At 36.8% G+C, this 23,284-nt stretch overlaps 1 protein-coding gene across 5 annotated transcripts in view; it reads left to right on the top strand.

Moving 5' to 3' along the window:
* ADAMTS3 (ADAM metallopeptidase with thrombospondin type 1 motif 3) overlaps positions 1–23,284 on the top strand; it is a 232,680-nt gene that overhangs the window by 174,461 nt on the left and 34,935 nt on the right. For 4 of the 5 annotated variants that reach the window (XM_054687990.1, XM_054687991.1, XM_054687988.1 and 1 more), the window contains 6 exons: positions 3,160–3,359; positions 18,672–18,755; positions 20,573–20,729; positions 21,676–21,781; positions 22,165–22,308; positions 22,929–23,061. In XM_054687990.1, coding sequence (XP_054543965.1) covers positions 3,160–3,359; positions 18,672–18,755; positions 20,573–20,729; positions 21,676–21,781; positions 22,165–22,308; positions 22,929–23,061 — 824 coding nt within the window. The remainder of the gene's footprint in view (positions 1–3,159; positions 3,360–18,671; positions 18,756–20,572; positions 20,730–21,675; positions 21,782–22,164; positions 22,309–22,928; positions 23,062–23,284) is intronic. The other variant, XM_054687989.1, reaches the window with a different exon arrangement.

Here is a 23,284-nt window from a genome sequence, read left to right as displayed (position 1 = left end):
ATAATTTTTTATAATCAAAAGTCAGATGATCACAAGTCTGCAATGTATGTATAACTATCCCATTTAACAGCTGAGGAAACTTAGGCTCAGAGAGGTGAGGCATCTTAAGTAAAATCACACCAGTAGGATGTGCATTCCCAGGATTTGAAGCCAGCTATATCTGATTACAGAGATCATGCTATTAGTCATTTTAGCATTACATTATAAAGTAAGCATACTGAAAAAAGTTCATTATTAATGACGATATTTCATTGTCTTAGAACTGTCTGTAATTAATGGTAAGGTGTATAGATAAAAAGTGCCAGAGCATTGCCCACTTCAGGAATCACAAAAGTCAACATTGTACAGCACAGGAAGAAATAGAAGTGTTCTTGGTTGAATAAAAAGCAATGGTTGAAAGAAAAAGACTCCCTTCACCCTTTCCAGATTCCTCATGCAATGAATGAAGAGATTCTCTTCTCTTTCCAGAAAATCAACTCTTGAAATAGGGAGGCAAAGGCCAAATCAACAGTACGTTAGAGCAGAAATAAGCATTCAGTCTTCTTCATTCATGCACTGGACTTAATGATATGATGACATTGCTATATATTTCCACTGGCCACTGTCCTGACAGTTCTGTCAAAAAGCCATTTTTAGAACTTAGAGCTCATGTATGAATTTCCTATTTGTGCATTAACTATTACAACCTTTCACATTCTCATGTTAAAAGACAAGGTTGAATAGTAAAGGTGTGTGCAGGTATAGTCTCTTGCCCTCAATGAGGGTTTACAGCACTTAAAACTTTTTTGAGGAAAGCTGTCTGTTTGATGTGGATGGTGGTGAGAGTTATTTATGTAATATGGAGCCAATGTGAGTCTGCAATGAGGAGAAATTTCCCAGCTGATTATCTAGCAGTTGGGCTTGGGTCAAAGTGAATTACAGTATAGCTTTCAAACCTGTGTAGTCATATTCAGAGTTCTGCCCATACTTATAGAGAGGGTGCTGATACATACACACATACACATACACTATCTATCTATCTATATATATGTATATATATATATATTTTTTTAATTTTTTTTTTAATAGAGGCATGTTTTATTTATTTGTTTGTTTGTTTGTTTGTTTTGTTTATACATGCACTGGGTACAGTCAGAAGCACGGGAGGGTGAGAGAATTCACCAGAGCCAGAGCAGGGAGCAGAGCAGGCAGAAGGACCGAAGTACACTGCTGAGGGGAGCAGCGGGCGGCAGGAGAGGTCTGCGCGCCATGTGGGACCCTCCTCCGGTGGCCGGGGAGCAGCCGGGGATCGAACCGGCGCTGCAGAGGCTGCGGGCAGCTTCGCAACCCAGCGCTCAACCGCTGCGCCACCGGGGAGGCCCTATATATATTTTTTTTAAGTAGAAAGGGTGTGAATGAAATCTGTACTTCTACTACTCCTAATCCCATGTGGCTAGAGCTTGGGCATCAATCTTCCAGGCCAAGAGACACATTTTTATTTTTCCCTTCAACATTACTAAAAACCACAATGTGGAGAGGAAAATGACTATTCATTAATGTCAGACACTGATTCAAATGCCTTACAGGTCCCAGTACTGCATTAAATAAACTTTCATATAAAGTATGAGTCAGAATTGGCTCTGTAAGACTTCTTTTTAGATATGATTGTTTTAGACATTCAAGCAGTTTGTAAAATATTTATTTGAGGTGGAAATGAATATCCTTTCAGTTTATACTGGTAGTTTTAAATCCCTTTTATTTTAGTATCCAAATGATTGGTTTCATTTTTCAATTCATCAAAACATTTTCCTTACCAAAAATATGGGAATTTGAAGGCAGGTAACTAGATAATTAAAACCTGAGTATACCTGTTTCTTTCTCTCCAGAGGAATAGATAGGTAGGTAGGTAGGTAGATATGTGTGTGTGTGTGTATGAATATCTGTGTATGTGCATAAAATTCTGTGTAGTTGTAAATATATGTGTTTCTATGTGTGTGTCTTTGTATGTGTAGATATATATGCCTACTCAGAGGTCATGATTGATACCAGCAAATGCGGCAAGAAAGAAGTTTCATCATTAAGATTAACTAAACAACACCATATTTTACATCTCCCTTTATTTATATACTAAAAATTTTTGAAAACTAACACCAGCGCCCAAATTAACATTGACTGGCTCTGTTTATATAGGGATTTTGTTTAGAAAAAGTTGATTTGAGAGTCAGTCATGTGCCCCTTGGAAGAAAATAGGTGTGTCTACAAAAGACTCCCCCATACTTAGATTCTCTGAGGAGGAAGAAAAAGGAATAGAACTTCAGCCATTATTTTAAGGTAAATAATGTTTTCAACTCTTGGTTTTTTAAAGAAAATAAAAAATTAAAAGACATTTAGAAAGTATAATAAAAGAATATAAATTCCTTTGGCTACATAAGATCAAAAAATGTTGACACTTTTACTTTTCTTCAGATGTAAGTAATTTTCTCATTGACTTTTTTAGTATCTCACAGATTCACATATACAATAATTAAAATGACCCACTATCCAAGTAATAGTCAGTACTAATGTGGAGACCTGTAGGGTTACGTGGCTATACATTTTGAGCACCCACTTCTCTAAAGCAGCTGTCACTGGGAAGCAAAACTCAGAAGGAATAAAGTAATGTGGTGACTGATCATCTTCCCACTAGCTGCTATTGTGTAGCCAGGCTATGATTTTATTTTTAAGTTAAGGCTACTGACGAAAGCAGTGATTTATGTGATACATATTCTATACACCATGATTACAATAAATTAAATAACCACTGTTAATTTATCAACACAAATTTTTTGTTTATAATCTCCATTTACTTTACAACTACTTAACCGGCTTTGTTCTGGGATACAGCTAGAGGAAGATTAAATAACCCTTACCTACAGGAAGCATTCAGTCTGGCATTTGGGCACAGCTTCTATATATTATTATTATTTTACCCTCACTGCTGCTGTTCTATATTGAATTTTTAGGAGGTCTGTCTGATCATCACATGAGCATTGTGTAAGGAATAAAGTTAAAAGTTGCATCTCTGACTATGTATTATAATGCGAGAAGATTATAACCCAAGAAGAATCTTTTTTTGTAAGAAGGTATCAGAAGGCCCATTGGGGAAACTGAAATGCCTGAGTTCCTTTTGTTTCTTAATAGAGTCGGATCTGGAAGGCCTTGATGACCTAGGTACTATTTACAGCAACATTGACCAGCAGCTGAATGAAACAATGAGGCGTCGCAGACACGCAGGAGAAACCGATTACAACATTGAGGTGCTGCTGGGCGTGGATGACTCTGTGGTTCGTTTTCATGGCAAAGAGCATGTCCAAAACTACCTCCTCACCCTGATGAATATTGTGAGTAGTGACTCCTTTTGAGGCTTTTTGACCTTTTAATTCATTTCTCCCCTTAGTGTCTTTTGGAAACTTTGTGAGGCCTACCCAGACCTCAAAAGGCTTGAATGAGGCCTGAGCCCCTCATCCAAAATGTGTATACAAATGCGTTCAATTCAAATATTGATCTGCATAGTTAACACACAAAAATGCAAAAATAAAGGAAGCCTGAAGCAACTTTTTCTTTGGGGTGATTATCTAGTTTTCTGCTGTCGCACGGGAAATGCTAAACTTTAAACTGTCATGGAATTATGGCATGAATTATGTATGATTTTCATTTTTGTTCTGGGGATAATCAAGCACTCAGGACTCTGTCCACCTGCCTTTATGTGAATCATGAGGGATGAAATATTTCTTTCTGCATCATTTTTTATCCCAGATGACAAAGAGTGCTTTGGACTTGATTACTCTGTGTGCATGCTTGTTTTTTGAACTAGACTGATTTTTTCCAACATTATACAATTTATGGCAACATATTTGCAAAGTATACTCAACTCTTGGCACAGGCTGTTCAGCAGTCATAAAGGACTCTAAATTTGCCCTTAATTTCTCTTTTATGAGTCTTAATTATATACAGAAGATATTTAGTCAACATCTTTAAACTGGCATTTTTTTTTTTGTGTGATTTGGCAGAGGACAATTGAGAAATAATGCATAAACCACATACCTCTAAAAGTTAATTGATATAGTGGTGCACTTTATTTTTTATTTCAGCTTCTAAAATTATGAAATACATATACTGATTTAATGGATATATTACCTAAGCCTATTCTCTCTCTTCAACTTTTAATGCAATTTCTTAGGGCATCAGTATTTTTTACCTTTCCTTTTCTGCATTTAAAAGTTTAAACAATTACATTGGAGAAGAAAAAAATATCATTATCATTAACTAAAATTTTATATTTTGTAATATTTCAGCCTATATATTAAATGTGATTTTGTTCACTGAGATGTCAATTTGTGCTATTCTCCATATGCTATGTCTGTGTGAGATGGAAAATGAGTACAGAAATTCAAACACATTTGGATTTGTTCATTGGCACTAATTCCTATTATAAGGTCAAATTATCACATAGAAAATAACTATATGCTGCTAAAAATCCTAGAATACAAGGACAGCTCTATGCCTCAAAGAATTATGACTTTTGCATCTAAAATTTCAATAGTGCTCAGATTTAGAAACTTTAGCAGATTTTACAGACAACTCGCACTGCTCTCCAACTGGGTAATTTTAGGATTCCCCTAGAAGACTGGTAGACAGCTTCAAGCATGAGACAGAACACTGACTTCCTTCTTTTCCTACCCCCAGCCCCCATAGCTCTACTGTAGACCATGAGATCTCAGATATTGAAATGAGTGTGTCCTTGTCTCAAATTTACTGATTAGGGTTTTATTATGCTAATAAAACTCTAATGGGATTTTAGACTTCTTAATAGAAACCAAGAAAACTGTTCTTTCTTACCTTTAGCAATGTTAGAATTATTTTGATTTGTTCTAGCCATGCTTTACAACTCACTTGGCTATGTAAAATTGTGGCTCACCAGACTCAACCCCTACACAAACGTAGAGGTTTTCTTCACGTCACATAAGTTCACAGGCAGAGACGGCGAAAGAAAATTGACAGCAAAAACGTCTTATCTCCTGGCCTTCATTTGGAGAGAAATGTGTTACTGAAGAGGAGAAAAGAGCATAATTCCTTTCATCTCATTTGGTACCTTTACTTTAATTGACTAGTCAGCAAATACATTCTCTCTTTAGTTTACCTGATAGTCAATTTAAATTCCATTCCAGAATCCAAATGATCTTTCCTATCGAGCTTCTGAACTAAGGGAGTACTTTAAGAGTCAAGTGACTTGTGTCATGATTGTTCCTTCAACTTAAACTGAGCTCCTTTTTATAAGGGAAGCTTGTATTTCTTATTTCATATTTTCTTATCTTAAAAAGGGTTCCTAAGTTATTAAATGTTAAACATCTGTTAAATGAAGGACTGGATAAATGAACAAATGAAGATAGCATGGAGGTAGATTCTAAACAATCTTGGGAGACAGACTCTGGATTCAAAAAAGAGCACATAAATGACAGATGGAGGCTTTTCATCAGCTTAATGATATCATGAAAGCAGTGTTTAAGAAGTAAACCAGAATTTATTGGGTGTTGTGTATTTTTTTCCCAAGTATATTAGAAGATGGGAATTATTACCATTTTCCTAGAGGAAACAAAGGTTTTAAAATGTTAATAAAATTGAGGTAGAGTTATCAAAATTATTTAAAGTTTTTGAAATAGTCTTAAGGAAAAATAATGTGGTGGTAATAATCACTAAAAGAAGACAGAGTGGAGCTTCCTGGTTGGTGAACACATCCAGAAAATAATAAATACGAAAATCGATAGCAATTATACAACTCCCCATGGAGGGTTTCTCTTCTTTGATCAGTTCTATTTAAAAAGCCAGTCCTTCAGCCAGCAATAGATATATTTTCACTATGTTTAAATCATTGTGATGGTATAAAGAATTTCTTGGCAGGTTAAGACCAGGCAGCACAGGGTTTGGTAGAGGCGAGGAAATGGAAATGACTTCTAAATATTAGTTTGATTTGAGAGAAGTACAAGTTGGTGCTATAAAGTCATGACTTGTTTTTTAATTAGAACTGGTAAATTTTTACCAAATTATTAGGTTAAAGTCAATTAAAAGAACATTAAAGATACATGTTCCATGAATTCTAATCCTTTTGGAAGCCAGAATTTCTTTCAGTTAATACAGTATTTAACTAATATTTACCTAACTCTACAAATAACTGGCACATTTCCTTCTTTACATATTCACATATTCAGTGTTACATATCTTGGTGGTGATGTTTGAAAGCATCACTATCTTATCGTTATCCTTTCTTTGTCTTTTGCTATGCTTTCTTGTTTAATATGACCATTTTGACTATAAAGGAAAGGCTAGAGAAATAGTAACATTTCAAAATTGATTAAAATGAACCCACCTAACTTGCTTCCTTGTCAAACAATCCGTAAACTAGATCTTGTGTTAGTTTTCACAATCACTAATAAATTGCCATCAAAATATGAAATCCATATGTATTGAAAATACTACCTAAAATACCAAAGTAGCTTTTTTTGTGCAAAACTGAATTAATTCATTAAACATTTATTGAATCATCAGTATAGTGATCTCTACCCTAAAGATACTTATAAAATTAAAGAAAACCCAAAAATCCTGGGATTTTCATTTTCAAGGCCCTAACAGACATACTAATATAATCCTTCACTTTATAGATGAGAAGCTAGCAGCACACATAATGCTTCACTATTTTGGTTACAGTAACTGCTGTAAGATCAGAAATAAGAATAAGTTTCACAAACACTCATCTTTTTACAATTTCTGTCATGTGCAGAATCAAAACAATGATAGTGGATATCTTGACAATTCAAATTTACTGTCATATCTTTGTTTTTTCAGTCTCTCCAAAATAACTTCCTTCCCACTGTTCCTTCCTCTCTCTGCTAAGCCATTTCTATCTTTTCTGGTGATATTTTACTGATCAAGACCATGAGCAACTATAATCTACTATGAACCTTCCATAGATTATTCCCTCAGTATAAAATATGTGACTTCCTTGGCAGCAGTTCTCTAGCATGTGTCTGCTGGAGTGTAGTTGCTGTAGTTGTTATACTTCCTGCTGGCAACATCGAAAGCAGTGTTTGCTGCATAGTACTAATTCAATAAATTGTAATTGATTCCATCTTTTATATGTATCTTAATGCTAAACACCAGATATATAGTGTTGAACACAAATACTTATTTCCTGCCCATACCAAGACTACAGATTGGTGGGGAAATCAAATGAACCTGTGAGATGTTAATATCAGAACTATGCAGAGGGGGTCCTCCCTGGTGGCGCAAGAGGTTGAGACACAACCTATGAAGCTGTCCGCAGCCGCTGCAGCACAAGTTCGATTCCCCAGCTGGCCAGAGGGCAACCCACGTGGCGCAGCGGACCTCTCCTGGCTCGCCCGCTGCTCCCCTCAGCAGCGTACTTCCGTCAGTCTGCCTGTTCTGTTCCCCACTCTGTATCTGGTGAATCCTCTCACCCCCCCATACCTCTGGCCTGTGCCCCAGCTCTTGTATGCATACATAAACAAAATCTTAAAAAAAAAGAACTATGCAGAGAACCAACTGTTTGCTTGTAAAGGGAAAAAGAGGGCACATGGCTAGTAGGGATTATGCATAGTTATGATGGTCAAGAAAGTTTTCTCCCAAGAGTGATGTTAAATTGAAACTTTAAAAGAAAGAGGCAATCATTGAACAGGTTGAGTGTCTGCCTTACTATTAAAAGAAAGTCACTGTGCAAGGAGCCAGGTGGAAATTGGAAAAGAAGACAAGTATCTTTCAAGTCATGGGAGAAGCTTGAATTCAATTTTAAGTGAGTCAGTAAAAAGCCATTGAGTGCCTCTTTCTGTGTTATAGTGAATACGTTGGAGAGGCTTACAGAAAACGGAGACAAGCCAATTAGAAATCAAGTGTCAGTATCTGTGCAAGAGATGATGGATTATAGGACAGTGGTCATTGCAATAACATGAGCATATTTGTGATAGCATTAATCCACTTGCCCAGTGGATCAAAATAGCGGACTAAGGGAAAGGAAGGAATTTAACCATGTATTAACTTTTCTTGCTAAATTTCTAACTCTTTAGCTCAATTTGAACTCTGATGAATGACTGTGCCATTATACGTAGATGGGGTAGTATATGAAAAAAAAAATGATCATGGAGAGTCAAGGTTATTGATGATATCTTTGAAGGTGTTTGATAATCATCTAGTTTCGGATTCAGGTTCCAAAGAATGATTTAAGGTTAAGGATAAAGGCTTTTACTACTACCAACCTATATTTAGTCTGTTCCGTATCTGTTCTTGTGCGAAGTGCTTTACATGAGTTATGTAATTCCCCTCAGCCTTAAGATTATTCATTTTTAGTCCCAGTTTATAAATGAGGAGATTGAGATTTTGATAAATTAGGTGACTTTTCAGGAGTCGATAGCTAATCGGCAGCACAACCAAGACATGAGTCTAGATAGATCTTTCTGCCTTCAGAGCCCAGTACTTCCTAAGCTTTGCTGACTTCTGTTATAAAGTTGAGGTATTTTGTATATCCCTTACCACATAAAACTCTGATGTCTTTCCTGTACATGTTCTGTGTCTTGTTAGAATACCTTCATGTCATTGAGATAAGAATGCATTTACTCAGTATATTGAGTCAAATCAGCTAGTAACTTGGTTTAAAATTCTTCTCAACAAGGTGATGAAGCAGACTTTGTGGTTAAAGAGGGTGGGTTGTTTTCTGTCAATGGATGAGATGTTCCCTGACACCAACACTTTGCTAATTGTGGCAGGTTCCTTGTCATTTGCTAAAATCTATGAAGTGATCTGAATCTATCTTGTGTTGTAAGATTTTTAGTGCCTTCAGAGAATTGAATCTCCTGAGATTAATAACTTAGAATTTATCAAATAAATTCACTTGAAAATATACTTCCTTGTGTGAAAACCAATGTTGTACTTCCACGTGATCATTAATAATTAGGAAAAATTTCATTAATTATTTATATAATAAATTCACTATTTTGGTTTCTTGGGTTTTTAATTAAACTTTTTTATTTAAATTGGCTACTTTTGATAGATAATGAACTGATTGAATAAATGCTTTATCTGGGCATGGCAAGCTTCCCTACATAATATTTCTAAGAGAAAATATATACTCCACAGAAGAAATCTAGTTGTAACAAATCACTAATGTCTATATTCAAGAGTTAGCAAATATGTGTGGTTACCGGTTACTTAGTGATGATTAAATTTCCACATGGCTTTTGACTTCTTAACTAATGTTTCTGAACAGATTGAATATACAAGTGCAAGGTAGATTTATCTGAGGCGCAAACTTGTTCAGGCAACCTGAGCAAATCAGGTAGCCGTTTTCTATTTGAATTCTCATTCATTTCTTCTATTTGAATAAACATCAAGTCTCTAGCCATACGGGGTGGAGACAGAGTACAGTGGACTATGGGGAAGGACTATGGATGCTTTAATGGTGGGTGTGATACAGTGACTACACCTGAGGGAGAGATCCTGTACTTCCAAACTAACAATGATATAAACCAATGATACATCAATACAACAATTATTTACAAATTTATCTAGGCATTTATTTTCCTAGAATACATTTCCTCTCAGGTCAAATTCTATTAGATTGTAGGGAGGGAGAAGTTAATAAAATGTTACTGCTTTCACAAGGACCTAATTCTGGCACGTGAAATAAACAAATGAAATAAAAATAATAAAATGTGTTGCTGTTTCAAAAGATTCAGCCACAAAGTACTTCAATTATGTAAATATAATTGAAAAAGAAGGTGTGGTTTGGTAAATAATACTAGTGGCAGATGAAGTTTTCTTAGAGGATGTGTTATTTGAGTTGGTATTTAGAAAATCAGTTGGCATTTCCTGCCTCGAAAAAGAGAAGATGCTTCTTGGAAGATGGGGAACAGGTTGGAGAAGATACTGAAGTGGTAGCTTATGGTACCTTTAGAGTCACTGGATGTTCATTTGTAGATAAAACTGTAGTATTTAAGGGAATGGCAGAATATGAAGCTAGAGAGTGAAGGTGTGACTAGCTGCAGAAATATGTATTTCCCACCAAGGAGTTTACTGATGAACAGTCATAAAGAGTTCTAAAAAGAGTCACATGATTAATTTGTATTTAAAAGAAAATTCTGAAGATGTTGGAATGATTTGAAGGAAGATATTCTGGTAGATGGTGTGCTCTGAACATAGACACATAGTAGCTAAGGGCCAGAATAATGGTACAAACCACAGTTTATCTGATTCCAAATTCCTTATGGTTTACACTCTCCCTCCCTGCCTCAACATACAATTCAGCTACATGCACATCTTATATAAACATGCACACCTTTCCTTTAATGTCCTGGACCCATCATTCTTGAAGAAATTTCCCACATCACAGATTAAAGAGACACCACATGCTATCCACACAGTGTACTGTCTTAAAGGTTCCTTTGATTTTTACTGAAAAATCAGTGTAAATATTTTTTCACAGGCTTATTCCAAACTTTATTTTCCCCAGAGTCCTAAAACATAGAAAAACTTTTCAACTTGGTGAGGAAATCCTCTTTCTCATTGTTGGAGAGAAAGGAAAGGAAATCAATTCTACTTGAACTTTTAGTATGTTTCCACTGTCCAAAGGCAGGTAGGGTTGCAAGACCTTCTAAATTGCCAATTCTTGATCCACCCAAAGCTTCTTTGATGCTTAAAGGAGGTAAATCATAATTAATGAAAATGACAGTCTCATGATTATTAAAAATAAGCACTTTTTCCTGATAATCTGATCTTCTGGAGAACTAGAAAATCGGCCTTAATTTCCTGAGCCAAAGCATGTGTGAAACTTTTAAGTGGTTATTATAGCATCTACCTGAAAAGGATGCATTCTAAGCTGCTGAATGTGGAGTTGGACAGGAAGGGATAGGTCTGAGAGATGTCTGCAGGACTTGGTGATAGATTGGCTAGGGTACTTGGAGAGGAGGAAGAAATTAAGGCAGATTTTATCTTCTGTTCATTATTCTTTTACTTTTTTTTTTTTTTAAAGATTTATTTATTTATTTATACAAGCACTGGGTACAGTCAGAAGTGTGGGAGGGTGAGAGAATTCACCAGAGCCAGAGCAGGGAGCAGAGCAGGCAGAAGGACCGAAGTACACTGCTGAGGGGAGCAGCGGGCGGCAGGAGAGGTCTGCGCGCCATGTGGGACCCTCCTCCGGTGGCCGGGGAGCAGCCGGGGATTGAACTGGCGCTGCAGAGGCTGCAGGCAGCTTCGCAACCCAGCGCTCAACCGCTGCGCCAACCGGGGAGGCCTCTTTTACTTTTTTTAATTTAGTTTGTTCTTTTAAAAAAAAGATTTATTTTTTATTTATACAAGAACTAGGGTATAGGCCAGAGGCATGGGAGGGTGAGAGGATTCACCAGAGACAGAGCAGGGAGCAGAACAGGCAGTCTGACTGAAATACACTGCTGAGGGGAGCAGCAGGAGAAACAGGAGAGGTCTGCCACGCCATGTGGGTGTCTCCCTGGCCGGCCAGGATTGAACCACCGGGGAGGCCCTCCTTTATTTTTTATTTAAATTTTTTTTTTTAAGTAAAATCAGTAGATAACATGAGGTTTCAGGTGAACAGCCTTATAAATCAACATCTGTATATACTGAATTCTGTTCACCACCAAAGTTTAGTTTCCACCCAAAGGTTCCAAATTACCCTCTGGCCCTGCCCTCTTTCCTTCTGGTAACCAATATTGTTAGTCTTGAGAGTTTTTCTGTTTTGTTTTGTTTCACTCATTCGTTAGTTTTGTTTCTTTACTACTTATGGTTTAGTCTTTAAGTGTGATAGAATATTCAGAAAGGAGCAGGTTTTTAAGGAGAAGGCAAAGATACTTTGAGATATAGGTACATTTCAAATAGATATAGATCTGTTTACTACAGTTGAGCAGATGGCTCTGGAGCATGAGAGAGGCGAATCCGTGTTATAGATATAAACATTTGGAATTCATCAGCATGTAGATATTGGTTGAAGAAATTGCAGTGGATGAAATATTGGAGAGAGGGACTCCCCGGTGGTGCAGCGGGTTCAGCGCAGTGCTGCGAAGCTGTCCACAGCCTCTGCAGTGAGGGTTCGATTCCCAGCCAGCCAGGGAGATACCCACAAAGTGCAGCAGACCTCTCCTGTCTTGTCCACTGCTTCCCTCAGCAGTTTATTTCGATCCATCTGCCTGTTCTGCTCCCTACTCTGTCTCTGGAGAATTCTCTCACCCTCCCGCACCTCTGGCCTGTACCCCAGTTCCTGTATAAATAAAAACAATGTTTAAAAGAAAAAAAGAAATATTGATGAGAAATATATGAGAAGAAAAGAGAATTAAACCAAAACTTTGAGATGCACTAATATGTGGGCTGGACAGAGAAAAGGGAAATAATTTTTCTAAAGAAAATGGTGCAGGGCCTCCCCTGTGGCGCAGCGGTTGAGCGCTGGGTTGCGAAGCTGCCCGCAGCCTCTGCAGCACCGGTTTGATCCCCAGCTGCTCCCCTGCCACCGGAGGAGGGTCCCACATGGCGCGCAGACCTCTCCTGCCGCCAGCTGCTCCCCTCAGCAGTGTACCTCGGTCCTTCTGTCTGCTCTGCTCCCCGCTCTGGCTTTGGTGAATTCTCTCACCCTCCCACGCTTCTGACTGACTGTACCTAGTGCTTGTTTAAATAAATAAATAAATCTTTTTTTAAAAAAAAAAAAAGATAACCTTTCTACTTTAAAAAAAAATGGTGCAGAATTCTTGTGTTAGTTTTGCATGATGAAGGAAATTTGAGATAATTAGTAAAAGTGAGAGAAGAACTCCAAAAAAAATAATAGAGAAAAATGAGTTGCTTTTTAGGATGTGGGAAGGAGCCTTAGAGGAAGGTTCAGACTTAGCACTTACACTGTCACAGAAATAAAAAGACAGACAGGTAGCTATGAAGAGAGAATAAGCTCTGTTATCACAGAGACTTACTTGAATTTTGTCTGTGCTAATCCTCTGGGGTAAAAAATTATATAACTTCTCTGGACCTCGATATCTTTTTTAACATAATGATTAGAACATGTCCTGTATAAGGGTTTGAGCTTTCTTGATAATGTTGTTTTTGCACTTGTTTTCCCCTTTGCCTGGAGTGCTCCTTCCTCAAGCAGGTTCACAGCCATGTCCTTCCTGCCCATAGGTCTCCTCCTGTCAAAAAGCTTCACCCTCTGTCTGCTCTCCTCTGTCTCATCAGATTTATTTTCTTCATAGCCTTCTGAGATTATTTTGCTTCCTTGCCTTTTTGTATTTGATTTTTCCATGGTTATAGTCTATTTTACTTATTAGAATATACTCATGATAAGAACAGAGACTCAAAATCATTTACTGTTCAGTTCCTTGCTCCTAGAGTAATTGGGCACATAGCAACTCTTCTGTAAAGATTTGATAAGACCATTCATAAGAACTATCAATAGTTATTATTGGTCGGAGATTGAAGGTGAGGGAAGAGGAGTTGTCAGGTTGGCAGACAGCCATCTACTCTGAGTAAAGGAAATATAACAGAGATGGGAGCTGTAAATCAAGTACAGTAGGTGTATATATGGAACTTTTAGCTCTATAGAGATATTGGAATAGTTGTGGATAATGTATTTCTTTCTAGCCACTTCATAATTATTTATGTTCAGCTAAAATTACCTAATCTCTTGTATCATTACTTAATAAGACTAAAAGTCTCTTTTTAAAAAAAATATTCATTTGTACCACTTATTTGCTGCTTTGGTAAATAATAATTCTAATGATGGCTAACAATTTTTGTTTCCATATTTGCAAGGGACAGACAACATTAAGTTGTGCACACATACATGATCTCATATATGCTTTCTCAACAATCCTGTATAGACAGTACTAAAATTAGCCCATTTTACAGATGAGAAAATTGAGGCCGAGAGCTAAGTAACATGAACAACATCATGTAACTAAGATTGAACCCAGGCGATCTGGCTGTTGAACCCAGACTCTTAACCACTCAGCTACACTGCCTCTCAAGATCTAATCCACCCATCTGAAAGAAAAATGATTGTTGCTGTGTTGAAGCCATACAAAGCTGTTCATCAACTAGTCAGACAAAGCAGGTCAGATTGTCCTGCCAGGGAAATGTCCTGGGAGAAATTGTCCTGTCCGGGAACAAACCTGGAAGGAATTTTCCTTTCAAGGAAAGGAATACTTGATTTGATTTTACCTTTCTCCCCCCTCACATCATTGGCAATCCCTTCCAATTTAAGGTCATCTGAAAATTGAATTAATGTTCTGTTTACCCCTTCTTTCAGCTAATTTAATAAAGACTGGGCTCAACCCTGAACACCTCATAGAAAATCTACCCATGCTCCAATAGACTGGCTCCATGGTGAGAGTTTATTCAATTTTGCGTAGACAAACTTTGATTTGCATTAGGTAGTGTCAAATACCTGACTTCTTAGAATGTTAATGCTTAATGCTTTCTTTACAACTCAAAACACTGGTTATAAATTTCAATAGCATTATCTTGCCTTTTCAGTTTCTGCAGTGATCTGCTCTAGCACCTCTCTATTTTTTCTTGGCATTTTTTGAAGAATACCTTTATACTGATCATCACAAAATCCTTATTTTTAGTAATTTCAGAGTCCAGTTCCTCATTTTCTTAAAATTTAAATGAAGATTATGAAAAGGAAGTGAAGTTTTTAAGTTCTCTTTCTCAATATGGGTCCACGCTAATGTCTTAAACTCAGTAGTAGCAAATCACTGTTGATTATTCTAAAACCACACCTTCTATGCACAGTGACAGTGTGGTGGCAGAAGGGAATCCTTCCATATAGTGGAATATGGTAAAAACTAATTGAGGAGTGAGAAAGCTAAGGTGTGCATTCTTTTCTCGGGGTACTGTGTGACCTTAAGCAAGTTATTTTGCCTCTGCAGTCCTCAATATCTTTTGCTGTATAATAGAGACAATGATATATCTGAAGTTGTTACAAGGATTCCTTGAGTTAATACAGATAAAGTATTTAGAACAGTGTCTGATCTCTGGAGTGCACTGTATCACATTAGCTTTTCATTTTGTTTGTTGTTGATATTGCTATTACTTAGGGGAAAACGGCTTTAATTTTCATTAAGACTTGTAAAACTGCTTCCTTAAATATCATTTTCATTCATCTGACAGATTCAGATGGTTCATTCAATATGATATGTATTTATTTCTTATCATGTCTATCATTTATTGATTGTTTAAATTTGTGATTAATTTAAAGCCAGATCATGAGAGTTTTTTTATGCCTTTCTATAATGTTTTAATCAGATGACACTGAAGAACAATCTAATTAAAATTGTCTTCAATGTTTTTCTTTGTTTTTAAGAGAAAGATGACTTAATATTGTCCTCAAGTTAGAATATTTTACAAATCTTATTTAATTTTAAGGCAGTGACTTTTTTATGTGTAAACATGAAAAAGCAGACACAACAACTAGTATGTAACTATAGAATACATTCAGGTGTATTACACAGCCTGTCCTTTACCACCTTCTACAATGTGCATACTGCCACCTGCTGGAACAATATTTCAATGGTATTTTTTTTTTAAGTTAGTGTTAGGCCCTCCCTGGTGGCACAAGGGGTTAAGACGCAACCTATGAAGCTATTTGCAGCCACTACAGCACGAGTTTGATCCCTGGCCAGGGAGATACCCACATGGCACAGCAGGCAGAGCTCTCTTGACTCGCCCGCTGCTCCCCCCAGCAGTGTATTTCAGTCCATCTGCCTGTTCTGTTCCCCGCTCCGTCTCTGGTGAATCCTCTCACCCCCCACACCTCTGGCAGTACCCAAGTTCTTGTATGCATAAATAAATAAATAAATAAATCTTTTTAAAAAATTAAAAATTAGTGTTAATTGATTTTTCTCATATTTGCTACTTTAAATGACACCTTTCTTTCAACTGAGTTTAAACAAATTTCAAGGGTAAATGTCTTGAAGTCGTTTTCAATAAAAACGAAATGGGGTCATATTTTTTTGGTTCTCTTTTCAGGTCGGCTATGAAGATAGATCCACAAATCTTTGAAACTTTTTGTGTGGCTAGGTGGCTGTGTCTAACGTGATTTTTATTTTTGTTTTGTGGCAATCTTGTGAAGCTGGCAGAGCAAGTACGATTACGATTTACTAATGAGAAAATAGACTCAGAGAGGATAAATGACCAACCCAAGGTCACTCAGTTTATTACTAGCATAATTGGGACCAGAATCCAAGTCTTTGAATATTTTAAGCTGTGATACTTATTATTTCTCCAACTCTTATATTATGTCTATATGTCTTAGAGTATAAATCTGTTAGTAGCAGTCCTGTCTTTACACTTTGTACTTGTTTTGGAACTATTTTGTTAGGAATTTCATACCAGATTAATAATACAGAAAGAAGGGGGTAGTTAGTCTTCAATAAGATAGTATGAGGAGTGTAATAAGATAAGAGAATCTGCCCATGGCCAAATGGTCATAAGAAACTATAGTTTTTTGCGTAGCATTCATTTTTCTTTATATACCCCTTTTATAGTGTAAACTTATGTTTTGTTTTCTCTAGCTGTACAGAATTAATAGAGCCCCTTTTCTGGATAGTGACTAGTAAATCATCTTTACATTTTCTATTTCCTATACCCCTCTCATTTCTTAATTCCCTTTTTCTCTCTCATTCATAATTTTTTTAACAATCTTAATGCATCAATTAAATCTTTTAATCCTTATACAGCCTATGAGATAGTAGTATTTTTATTGTATCTATTTATTGAGTTTCAGAAAGATGAAGACCACCTAAGCAGTGAGGGCTTGAACCAAAATGAATACTGAGACTATTAAGTTTCCAGTGTCAAGCTCTTCGCCATCCATCTCCCCACCCAACTTACATAACACGTTTTCTAGGCTCGTCACTCCTTGCTTTTTGCTCTTCTCTGGATACATTTGTGTTTGTCAGTATCTATTTTATAAGACAACTCACACAAGAAATAAACTAAACACTTCAGATATACTTTGACCTGGAGTGGAACAGCTGAGCATGTGCTCCCTGTGTGGTACAAAAGTGTGTGACAGATGGTTTCTCACTCTTTAGGTTCTCTTGAACAGTGATTAAGTGGGGTCTTACCATTGGGTCTTATCGTGTATGTGCATGTCCAAATGCACATGTCTTATGTTCACATGCATTTTTTTTTCACTTAAAAGGACTCTACATCTTTTCTTGTTAAACTACACTTTGTCATCTTCAGTGTAAACTAAATCCTAGCTGTTCTTCCCTTTTTTGTTCCATTTACAAATTCAATAAGTATGCTTTTAATCTATATTTAAGGTCTTGATTTTTAAGGAGTTTGGTGCAGTTCCATCAGATTCTGGAAACATTTCATTTGAGATTTCTTGGTCAGTTTCTTGGTCTGTGTGGTATTTCATAAATTTCTTGTTTTTTTTTTTTTTTACATCATTTTATTTTTTGTGAGTTGTATTTCTTTTTGAAGCCTTTCTGTAAGATTATAAGTATCTTCCGTTGTATTTTTTCAATTTGCTGCACCTACCATCCAAGTGTTCTGGACCTCAAAGTGAATTGTAATCGGTTTCTATCACTCTATTAGTTATGGTGGCAAATATCAGGTATCTTTTGTCGGGAACAACTAAGAACTTTGTAATCTAACCTGACAACTCCACCTTTCTCATTTCTGCTAGTGTTTTGCCAACTTACTAAGTAAACTTTATTCACAGTGATTTTGCATTAGCTTAATCAAAAGGTACAATGATGCTTTAGATATTTATTTACCAGTAATTTACTGAGTGTTTTCACGTGTTAGGTAATCTCTGCAGCTTCATCTTCTTCTTCTGTATAAATGTTGCACTATGATCATGGAGGATGCTTACATTCTAATGTCTATGATTTTAAAGTATAATCAAATCACTTGTATGACTATTTAACTTTAAATAAAAAGCATTGATAGAACTTTGCTCTTCTAAGCTGTACACAGGGCTGACAGGTATGCATTATTAAGTGTCCTTATTAATTCAAATATTGAAGGACTTCTATACTTCAGGGCTTCTAAATAACTGTTGCCTGAGATGACCCACTCCTTGGTGATGGTGGTGGGGGCACTGGGAAGGCAGTTCATTTACTGACTGGCAGATATACATAATCCCTGCACACCAGCTCCATTTCCATGGCTCCCCAGTCACATGTCACACCACTGATGGGTACATGGGCACTGGAAGCAAATCCTTGCTGTTTCCTGCACATCTTTAGGCCACTCACAGGTAACAGACACATCACTAAAGTCACCCTTTGTGGTTGCCTTTGGTGAATGTTATGTGTGGATTATAGCACACATGGACTTTTTTTAACTCTAAAATAGTTCAATGAAGCCCTTTTAGAGAATAATCACTATGTTTCTGGCATTGTGTAGTTTATGAAATCAGTAATTCACATATCTAAGAACTAATCCAAATTTATGGTAAGTTATCAGAGTTTGGTAAGTTATAACTTACCAAATGATAATTTATCTCATTTTAGAGTTCAGCTTAAACCAAATTTAAAAAGTGATTTGTTTCCAGCAGTTGGGATTACAAGATTGACCCCTTAAATGTTATGCATCTCATAATCTTTTGTGTTTTTAGTAGCTATCTGTTTTGTTTCTAGGTGAATGAAATTTACCATGATGAATCCCTTGGAGTGCATATAAATGTGGTCCTGGTGCGCATGATAATGCTGGGTTATGCAAAGGTAAAAGTGTCTTCAATTATGTGAACTATGAACATTAAGAACTGAATTAGCAAATAGATTAAATTGATGACCTGATAGCTGATGTGTGGTGTAGATATGTCTTATGTAGACTCCAGGACTAAGAAAGAGAAACTGCTACTATGAATGAAGCTTTCTAAGTTTGGGCAGATAATGAATGATTTTTTTGTGTTATTACCATTTGCTTTCCTCCTCTATCTAAGGGAATTATAGATGGTTATCCTAATTTTAGCCATGACTGTATGAATGAAAACAAATGGATATCATTGTGATGAAAGAGAATGTCCCTAGCCTATCATTATTGTCAAATTTATGCTGTATTTATTCATTCAAAACATTTAGATTGAGTGCCTGTGTGTGCCACTTCCTAGGTTATTCGAATATATCAGTGAAGAAAATAACAAAGAGCCTTGCTCTCTCTCGATTTGTTAAAAACAATGTTTTACATGTATATCTTTCTACTTTATAAAAATGAATTATGCATTCATTTTTTTTTTTTTTTACATTTAAGAGGCCTTTAATCCTTGTGAATACAAAAAGTTGTTTCAAAATCGTGTAAAATGCATTTCATGTAACTAATTTTGGTTGGCTTTAAAATGACCTAAACGATCCCTGCCTCTGGAAATAATGAAATTGATGAAATAGTTTCTTCGCTTGAGAAGAAAGCATAGGGGATGTAACTAATTTGGAAATTTTCTTGATCTTTAAATTACATGCCCCCCTCCCATAATTAATCCTCCTAGTTATGAAATACTGATAAAATTATATATTTTGCAAACAGGAAATAATCCATGTGTTTGCATTTCATGATATATTTAAATCCACATATTTTCTGATGAGATGGTGTCACTGATCTTAGTTTATCACATAAACTGACCTATTTTGTGTCACCAACACTGAAACAAGTCAACTCCAGCTGGAGATGTTAACAGTCTTCTATTGGTTGTTAAATCATTTGTTTGGACAAGTATGTGATCAGATACAACAAACCAAACTAGTTTTACTAAGAATGTAAACAATGATAATAACATTTGCTGAAATGTAATGAAACTCTCAAGTCGGTCAGCCAAGTAGGGACTAATTATGGCTTCCAAGTTCAGTTTCTCATCCTATCAGAACTTCTGTGGGAAGCAAGACTTCTGGGTTCTGGAAGGATGGGGCCTTTCCCTCTGAACTTTTAACTCCTCACTATAATGGGATATTAACAATTTTCTAAGGAATGTCCATCCATCTAAAGGAACTGCAAGATGAGAGTATACCCTTTTCATTGCTGTGAGGTTCAAAAGTGTGAGATTTATATCATTTGCTTCCTATAAATGAAGATTTGATCAGCTTTTCCAAATCATTGAACAATGTATTTCCCCACATGTTGATTAATTCTGACCTTCCCAAAAATTATCACAAAAGATCTTTCACTTTCACATCTCTAGGAAGAAAAATATCTCATACCCAAATCTTTCATAACATCTATGAAACTAAAAATCTAAGCTGAATCAGGAGATATTTAGACTAGAATTCTTCCTCAAATGATTGATATCTACCTCACAATAGCAGATCTCAGCATCACTTCTTACCATAAATGGGTCAGTTGCCTTTTACACAGTAGTAATGATCATCATGAAGATATATTCATGGGCACTTAGAATTCTCAATTGAAAGTATATATCTAAATAATCCCTCAATAATATTATTATACATTATTTAAGTACTGTAGTATCAAATAATTAACTTCAGAGAAATGTTTTAAAGGTAGCCATTGGGAAAATGCTATGTATGTCTTCAACAATTTGTTCTTATAGTCCATCAGCCTCATAGAAAGAGGAAACCCCTCCAGGAGCTTGGAGAATGTATGTCGCTGGGCTTGCCAACAACAAAAATCTGATCCCAACCACTCTGAACACCATGATCATGCAATTTTCTTAACCAGGCAAGACTTCGGACCTGCTGGAATGCAAGGTATTTCCAATAATTACAGAAGAAAAACTAAGGGTTGGACTTTCTAAAAGTAATCCTGCATCATTGAGTCTCTTCCATCTCCACCACCACACTCCACCATGCGTCCGCCAAGCTTACATTTTTGTTTCTCCTGCTTCCAGTGACTTCTGTGAAATTCACAATGTTAATTGAATGCCACTAAAAAACTATAATAAGTTATACTTTCCTTTAACATAATGGTTGTTTGGGAGTATGGAGAGGATGCTGTAAAATACAGTATGATTCCCACTAACTGTTTGGAATGGGAAAAGAGATACGACTGTTGCCAAAGAGCTTTCTTCCAAAGTCAGTTCCGATGTAGACGGACGGTTTCCTTTCTTTTTTTTTTTTTTTAAAGATTTATTTATTTTTATACAAGAACCAGGGTACAGGCCAGATGCATGGGTACAGAACAGGCAGACTGACGAAATACACTGCTGGGGGCAGCAGCAGGCAAGACGGGAGAGGTCTGCCGCACCATGTGGGATTCTTGCCGGTCTGCCAGGATTGAACCCGCGCTGCAGACGCTGCGGGCAGCTTCACAGTGCAGCGTTCAACCGCCTGTGCCACCAGGGAGGCCCCAGAAGGTTTCCTTTTTAACATTGATGGAATTCCTGGCTCCCTTTATCAGTGCTTGATATGAAGGACCATTCACTACCGCAAAAAGACAAAGGATTTAGTTGGTGGGAAGAACAGAATGGTAACCCCGGGCAGCTCCCTCCCTCAGGAAAGGAGCAAATACAGAGCCAATGAATCTTTTAAGAGCCCGTTACCTGTGGATTTCCCAAGAGAATGTGGCACAATGCTACAGCAAAATAATACTGCCTCTGTTTCCTGAAAAGCTTTTCCTCTGAAGCAAAGGTCCAGTAGTAATTCTTAATGGGTCTTCTCATAAAATGAAAATAAAAGCCATTGTTATTCTCTACAGGATATGCTCCAGTCACAGGCATGTGTCATCCCGTGAGAAGTTGTACCCTGAATCATGAGGATGGTTTTTCTTCTGCTTTTGTAGTAGCCCATGAAACTGGCCATGTGTAAGTCACTGTTGACAGCTATAAAGCAAGAAAAGGTCTTTTCTTTCCTACTTCTCTCAGTATTGTTCACACTTTGAGCAGAGTGCATGCCAGCATACAACTCTCATTCCTTGCCAAATGTGGGAGCTGAAAACAGTGAGGGGGTCATGCACTGAAACTAAATGAGTGACTGACTTGTAGAAATAGTCTTGTGCTTTTCATAGCTATAGAATAAGAAAGGCATTCCTGTAAGGTTGCTCTCTATTTCACAGTTTCTGTGGCTTCTCCATGAAAGCCATGTAGCTTGAAAAATACCAATTTCCCTGTGCTTATTTTCAAAGCATAATTCCAGCAGAAGCTGTGACCTTACGATTCTTACCAGTGAGGTGTCACCTTTGTTCTAGGTTGGGAATGGAGCACGATGGACAAGGCAACAGGTGTGGTGACGAGACGGCCATGGGAAGTGTCATGGCCCCTTTGGTGCAAGCAGCATTTCATCGTTACCATTGGTCCCGATGCAGTGGCCAGGAACTGAAAAGATACATCCAGTATGTGCCTTTCTGCGTGTCATGAGATCTTTTCTGTTAGAGCACAGAAGTATAGACAGGAAACTAACCCTTAGAAGTTTGATCATAACAAAACTCCCAGTGAATGAAAACTGTCATTCACAATAAACATTTTCCTGTGCATCTGATACTATTCCATAATGTACCCATAGTATTTTAAGCCATCGGTATATAATTTAAGAGAATTTTAACTGTGATTTCCTTTTAGTAAGTTCTTTTTGAAATCTTTGAATAATGGTCAGACTTGAGTTGAGCATGATAAGAGGATGAATGGTGCCTGTGTCATCTCTACAGCCTGATGTCAGGACCTGCCCTATTATACTATGTGGGGGTTCAACTAGGGACAGGAGCAAGACTGTTGCAGCTCTACTATCTTCCTAAGTCACAGTTGGCTTATTTTCCTGGGGTGAATAATTATGAAGTTTCTTTTTCTAAATGGAACTGAAACCTAAAATCTTAAATGGCATGCTCTTGTCCCCTTGCTCTATGAGTTGAGGGTATTCTAGAATATGTAACCTACCATATGTAACCTACCATAACAATTAAGACATGCTGGAAAAAAAAAGAGCATTTAACAATATGCAATATTTTCCTTCCTACAGTTCCTATGACTGTCTCCTCGATGACCCTTTTGAACATGATTGGCCCAAACTCCCAGAACTTCCTGGAATCAATTACTCTATGGATGAGCAATGTCGTTTTGACTTTGGGGTTGGTTATAAAATGTGTACTGCGGTATGTTACTTACAGTCAATTTAGATTTTTGCATCTTGAAATCTTTTTGCATAGCTCCTATTTGGTGAGCTTTACAGACTCATTGGTGCAATTAATTGGAGTTTGCTAAGTCACTATATGCTAAACCCAAGTGCTTTAAATATACTATCTTATTTAATTCTTGGGACAGACCAGAAGGGAGCCTATGTACTTTTATCTTGTAGATGAAAAGCCAACACTTACA

Source organism: Talpa occidentalis, unplaced genomic scaffold (genome assembly GCF_014898055.3).
Source record: "Talpa occidentalis isolate TD23 unplaced genomic scaffold, MPIMG_talOcc4v2.1 talOcc4.6, whole genome shotgun sequence".
NCBI classification, from domain to species: Eukaryota; Metazoa; Chordata; class Mammalia; order Eulipotyphla; family Talpidae; genus Talpa; species Talpa occidentalis.
This window is presented reverse-complemented; position numbering and strand designations above follow the sequence as displayed.